Below are 7,039 nucleotides of genomic sequence, written 5' to 3' on the forward strand. Positions count from 1 at the left end.
AACTTGTTCGCAATGGCATAAACTTTGATTCCCAACTCATCATACAAATAATTTGAAATATCATTGCTCCTTAATCACCTTGTTTCTTATTTCAAAGACCACACACTTTTCAAGCCATCAAAATCTGTTTTTTTAACTTCAAAATAACGGGCACAAAGTGCCCATGTTCAGATGTCAATTTTCGGTTATCCCTTAGACAGGAAGCCCAAACTTTCGTACATCCTTATACACACGAGTAAGGCTTTCTGTAGATCTATGTCGGAGCCGCTGCCGCGGTGCCACCCACCTACGATGACGAGGAGGGGCTCCGCGATGCAATTAACTGCTCGTACACCTCAGGAGACGGATGCCCGCCGTCGGAGTTGTAATGCGGCGACGCTCCGCATCGAGCCCAAGGAGCCCGAGAGGTTGAAGAGGCCGAGGGCGGCAGTGGCGGAGAGAGCCGCATGACTCGCGACAAAGCAGAACCGCGCCGCACGTCGCATGGCAGGGATCATCGTCTCCTCCTCTCCCCCTTGGACAACAACACGACGAACGATGACGCGCCGCTTGTTAAACATTGTACATACAGTATAGCTATAAACCGTATATGTGTATGGCGTGCGTGTAGTTGTTGTCGTGTGTGTAGTTGTTGTAACAAATAGATTGGGCTGTTGAGATTGCATCTTATCCAGATTGTGTCATGGAGATCAATCCACAGCCCAACAACCTGTAAATCTTGCGGCACCTCGTCTATATTAACACGCACGCGTCCCTGCTCAGAGCATATGCTTTAGCCTCAATTTTCTACATGGTATCAGAGCCTCTCTCTTCCAACGCATCTAGTATGTCATCCTCCTCCTCCTCCTCTGTCGCCAGGGCCTCCCCTTCCCTCGCATCGCTTGGCCACACCATCACCGAGAAGCTCACCAGGGAGAACTTCCTGGTCTGGAAGGCGCAAGTCCTGCCGCATATCAAAGCGGCAGGGATGATGGGCTACATCAACGGCTCGATCAAGGAGCCGGCCGCCACCCTCGTCTCTGAGAAGGATCTCGGGGACGGGAAGAAGGAGATCGTCACCACGCCAAACCCGGAGTACACCATCTGGGTCACGCAGGATCAACAGGTGCTCATGTTCCTGATTGCTTCTCTTTCTCGCGACGTTCTCATGCAAGTCTCCAACCACACTACTGCTGTTAGCATCTGGCAAGCTCTGTTCCAAAGTTTTTCATCGCAATCCAGGGCGCGTACCATCCAGCTCCGCTCCGCCCTGGGTAACACGCGCAAGGGAGACCTCTCGGCTGCAGCATACTTCACCAAGATGAAGGGCATCATCGATGAACTCGCCGCTGCTGGGAAGCCCCTTGGAGAGGACGACCTCGTCGACCAAATCCTCCAAGGTCTGGTGCACGAACCGGACTACAACGGTTTCATTTCTGCCATCTCCACACGCACTGCCACGGACCAACAGGTTGGGCTCACGGAGCTCTTCTCGCTGCTCTTGGCGGCTGAGGCCCGCATCACCGCCCAACAGGCGGCCTTCTCCCCCCACCATTCCGCCAACCTTGCGGCTCGTGGTGGTGGCCGTGGCGGCGGTCGTGGTGGCGGCGGACAGGGCGGCTACAACAACAACGGCGGCTACAACAACAACTCTGGCGGCGGTCGCGGCGGTGGGGACCGCGGTGACCATGGTGATCGCGAGCGATGCCAGATCTGCAAAGAAGAAGGGCACGGTGCGTGGCGCTGCCGAAAGCGCTACGACAAGAACTAAAATAACAATGTCCGTAACCCTGCAGGAGGCGGCGGTGGCGAAAACGGTGGTGGCGGCAGAGGCAACGGCGGCGGCGGTGGCAATGGTGGCCAACACTGCGCTGCTAATGCGGCTCATTCATACGGTGTAGATACCAATTGGTATCTCGACACTGGTGCGACTGGCCACCTCACCGGCAAACTGGAAAAACTGGCTGTTTGGGATCGCTACACTGGCAATGAACAGATCCACACTGCTAGTGGACAAGGTATGGATATTGCACACATTGGCCACTCGGTTTTATCTACTCCCTCCGGATCATTGAAACTAAATAATATCCTTCATGTTCCTAATTCTGAGCAAAGCCTTCTTTCTGCTTATCAACTCATGAAAGACAATAATGCGTTTATTGAACTTCATCCCGAAACCTTTTCTGTCAAGGATCAGGATACTCGGAGGACCATACTTCAAAGCAAGAGTAGATGGCGCCTGTTTCCAGTCACCGGGCGGCACAGTGCTCCTCAACGGCAAGCACTTGGGGCGATCAAACCATCTACATCCCGGTGGCACAAGCGTCTAGGGCATCCTTCCCTTCCAGTTGTCCAGAAAATTGTTCGCGACTTTAATCTTCCCGTGTCCAATAAACAGGATCATCTCCTCGTATGTGATGCATGTTAGATGGCCAAAAGCCATCAGCTACCTTATCCTCGCTCAGTTAGTGACACCAAAGCTCCTTTAGATCTAATTTTCTCAGATGTTTGGGGTCCTGGACCCATCTCTGTAGGCAGGCAAAAATACTATGTCAGTTTTATCGATGATTTCAGCAAATTTAGTTGGATATATTTGCTCAAAAATAAATCTGATGTATTTTAGAAGTTTCACCTTTTTCAAGCCCATGTTGAACGATTGTTTAATCGCAAAATTATTGCCATGCAAACAGATTGGGGTGGTGAGTATCAAAGTCTGAATTCTTTCTTTGAGCGCATTGGCATTACTCACCACGTCTCTTGTCCTCATGCACACCAACAGAACGGATCTGCTAAGCGAAAACATCGTCACATAGTGGAAGTTGGCCTCTCCCTTTTGGCACATGCGTTCATGCCCTTAAAGTTTTGGGATGAAGCCTTTCTCACGGCCGTGTATCTCATTAATCGTGTCCCTAGTCGAGTCATCAAAAACCAAACACCACTAGAACGCCTCTTTGGTAATAAACCCAATTATAGTTTCCTTCGCATCTTTGGCTGTGCCGTGTGGCCAAATCTGCGCCCTTTTAACAAACACAAACTTGAGTTCCGTTCCAAGCAGTGTGCTTTCTTGGGTTATAGTACTCTTCACAAGGGATATAAGTGTCTAGACATCTCTTCCGGCCGGGTTTATATTTCTCGCGATGTCGTCTTTGATGAACAAGTTTTCCCCTTTGCTAGCCTTCATCCTGATGCCGGTGCACAACTTCGCAAAGAGCTTGTCTTGTTACCCTCACACCTCCTACCATCATCCACCTTTATTCCAGGAGGAGTTGATGATGCTGTTGGTCATGTGTCAATAGCTAATACTCTTGATGAGGGGTCTGCTGATAGTGTGCAGGAAACAGGACCGGTCAACCATGAAGAAATTGGTGAAAATACTCGTGATTTTATGCAGCAATCAGAAAACTCCACAAAAGATCCAGGCACCCGCTCCGATGCTGATTCTGGCGGGTGAATCCTCTCGGGATCCGGCGCTGCCGCAGCGTCAGGCGAACCCCCCTCGGGATCGCAGCTAGCAGGCGAGACAGGCGGTCGGCCAGGTGGGCCTGCTGCCTCCCTGTCCCCTGGTCGGGCCACCCCCGTCTCGGTGCGGGCCGGGGCCCCCTCCTCTGCGGACGAGCACAGCCCACGTGTCGGTCCCGGTGCTGGGCGTGCTGGCCTGGGCGAAGCGGGCCTCTCACAGCCGCAGCCACGTGACGAGTCGCTATCAGACCCTGCGACCGGATCTCCACAGGAGTTCCACCTCGGATCCGGTGTGGGATCCCGTGCGTCAGACTCTGGATCCTCTGCGGCCGGTGCAGCTACCTCCGACTCTGCTGCTTCTGCACCAACAAACAGGCTACAAATTTGGGCTGACCAGCCAGCACCACCTCCTCCTCCGCGTACACATACCAGGTCCCAAAGTGGCATTGCAAAACCCAAAGTTTATAAAGATGGCTGTGTTCGGTGGGGGTCTTTTTGTGCTGCAGGAGAACCAAGAACTTTACAGGATGCTCTTGGTGACCCAAAGTGGAAGAAGGCAATGGACGAGGAGTATTCTGCTCTTATGGATAATCACACATGGCGTCTTGTTCCACCTGTCAAAGGGAGAAATGTGATTGACTGCAAGTGGGTGTACAAGATCAAGAGGAAGTCTGATGGCACTATTGACAGGTACAAGGCTCGTTTAGTTGCCAAAGGCTTCAAGCAAAGGTATGGTGTGGACTATGAAGACACCTTTAGCCCTGTGGTAAAAGCTGCTACCATCCGTTTAGTTCTTTCCATTGCAATCTCTCGAAATTGGTGCATGCGTCAACTAGATGTGAAGAACGCGTTTTTGCATGGTGTTCTGGAAGAGGAAGTTTCCATGAGGCAACCCCCTGGGTATGAGAGCTCAGTCTCACCACGACACATCTGCAAGCTTGACAAGGCCCTGTATGGTCTGAAACAAGCACCAAGAGCCTGGTATTATCGTTTATACTCCAAACTTCGGTCTCTTGGCTTTCTTGCTTCTAAAGGAGATACCTCATTGTTTTTCTATCATAAGCATGTAGTCACTATTTTTATGCTGATATATGTTGACGACATTATCGTTACAAGCTCTTCATCAAAAGCAGTTGCAGCTCTTCTCAAGGATCTGAGTATGGATTTTGCACTTAAGGACTTGGGTGCCCTACATTTCTTTCTTGGTATTGAGGTGAAAAATATTGCACGTGGAATTCTTCTCTCACAAGAAAAATATGTGCAAGAGATACTTCAGCGGATGAGCATGAGTGGATGCAAACCTTCGCCTACACCCCTCTCTACCTCCGAGAAGTTGTCTCTTCATGATGGAGCAATTCTCACAGCCGAAGATTCCACCAAGTACAGGAGCATTGTGGGAGCACTTCAGTACCTAACCTTGACACGGCCAGATATTTCCTATGCTGTTAACAAGGTCTGTCAGTTTTTACATGCTCCTACTATTGTTCATTGGACTGCAGTAAAACGAATACTCAGATATCTTCAAGGAACACAGAGTCATGTGCTTAAGCTTTGCAAGACAGACTCCATGCTTGTTAGTGCGTTCTCTGATGCAGATTGGGCAGGCTGTCCTGATGACAGGAGGTCTACAGGAGGCTTTGCAGTTTTTCTTGGAGGTAACCTGGTTTCATGGAGTGCCCGTAAGCAGGCTACTGTTTCTAGGTCTAGCACAGAAGCTGAGTACAAGGCCCTAGCTAATGCCACTGCTGAAGCAATATGGATCCAAAACATGTTGACAGAGTTGGGTGTTCCTCATCCCAAAGCAGCGTCACTATGGTGTGACAATCTAGGTGCTACATATCTATCTGCCAACCTTGTTTTCCATGCTAGGACGAAGCATATTGAGATAGATTATCACTTTGTTCGGGAACGAGTAGCCAACAAGTTATTGAATGTTCGCTTTGTTCACACTGGTGATCAAGTTGTAGATGGGTTTACCAAACCCCTTTCATTGAGGCAGCTGGAGGCATTTCGACGCAATCTCAACTTAGGTAAGTTGTGATTGAGGGGGAGTGTTAAACATTGTACATACGCTATAGCTATAAACCGTATATGTGTATGGCGTGCGTGTAGTTGTTGGCGTGTGTGTAGTTGTTGTAACAAATAGATTGGGCTGTTGAGATTGCATCTTATCCAGATTGTGTCTTGGAGATCAATCCACAGCCCAACAACCTGTAAATCTTGCAGCACCTCGCCTATATTAACACGCACGCGTCCCTGCTCAGAGCATACGCTTTAGCCTCAATTTTCTACACCGCCCACCGCCAACACCTACACGAAAGACAACCGCCGCTCCCGAGACACAAGGGGAAGCGTTCGGCGAGGAAGTAGAGAACTCCGACCGCCTCTCTATGTCTACTTACTTTTTAATCTAGCATTTTAGTTAAATATGAACTCAGGCGGCCCTTTTGGATTGAGTTGTATGAACTTGTCTATGTCGGATTGCCCTATCTATGTGCGGTTGCTGTGTTTATAAGTTGTATGGATGACCTACGTCGTGTACATGCTTTTGTATGAATTTGGGTGTGAATATATGAGGTTGTGGTTGTGGACATGAACGAAAGACATGTGCCCCGTCACTGGCCATGAATGTGCACGGCCGCGTCCAACGGCGTATAGGAGCCCAAATTAGGCTCTAAAGCATCAGTCCTCATTTTCTAAATAAAACACTAATGTAAGAGTTGGTCGTTGTAATGGAGAGGTTTCCTGTGCGAATGTACCTCGCCATTTTATGCAACATCAGGAGACTTATTTCATGAATGCTTATAGGTTTAATTAGGATATCAAACAGAGAAATAAGCACTATTCCTTGCAGCTATTGCGGACCGTCATTAAGCAAATTATTAATGCAGCCAGCTATACCACCGAGATAAATGGTGCGCACGACTGATGGATATGTGCGACCAGCCATTAGATGAACAACAACAGTGGATACGCTGGCCACTGCTGGGTCCAATGGTCGAGATCAACAACGTACGCACCACGCTAGTGTGCGTGTGCTTGTGCGAATGAGACGAGACGTTCTTTTGATTGATTTCTCCATCGACAGAAATGCGCATACAGGTAGTGGTGGTTGAGGCAATCGGGAGTACCGCGTACGATCGGCAGCTGGATTACGGTGCGTACGTGAGACACGTATAGATATTTGTCTCCTCACGTACCAACTCGTAGTATATACGTAGTACGGTACAGCTGGAGCAGGTATAATGCGTATATGGAATATTTCTGCTGCTAATTTACATCAAATGGAAACAGGGAGGCATTCCACGTAGACACGTACAGGTACAGCGGCTATTTACGCGTCTCGATCGGACCCCAGCTGGCCAGACTCGCACAAACGAGATCAGACCACCGTGAAACCATGAACAAACCCTTTTTTTTTGCGGGAAGTGAACCAGCCAATTCCAATTCTTATATGGATGCCCGATTCGCATATGTGGCCTCTATGTCAAAGTTTTTTTCTTGAGTTGTCAAAGTTTTTTTTTAAAGAAAATGCCACACATGTGGCGCGAAGTAATTTCGCCCACACGTGTGGGCTGAAGAAGGTCGGATCAAACGCTTT

The 7,039-nt window shown here is 49.3% G+C and overlaps 1 protein-coding gene across 1 annotated transcript; it reads left to right on the plus strand.

Annotated features, from left to right (window-relative positions):
• Positions 1–826: 826 nt before the first annotated feature.
• Positions 827–6,749, plus strand: LOC147979710 (uncharacterized). The gene is made up of 8 exons (XM_087515319.1): positions 827–1,712; positions 1,881–1,997; positions 3,240–3,422; positions 3,945–4,419; positions 4,555–4,891; positions 5,034–5,093; positions 6,541–6,595; positions 6,733–6,749. Exons 1-8 carry the CDS (start codon positions 827–829, stop codon positions 6,747–6,749), a joined length of 2,130 nt encoding a protein of 709 aa, XP_087371445.1.
• The last annotated feature ends 290 nt before the right edge of the window (positions 6,750–7,039 follow it).

This window comes from Triticum urartu, chromosome 3A (assembly GCF_056163025.1).
Source record: "Triticum urartu cultivar PI428250 chromosome 3A, HENAU_Tu73, whole genome shotgun sequence".
Classification (NCBI taxonomy): Eukaryota; Viridiplantae; Streptophyta; class Magnoliopsida; order Poales; family Poaceae; genus Triticum; species Triticum urartu.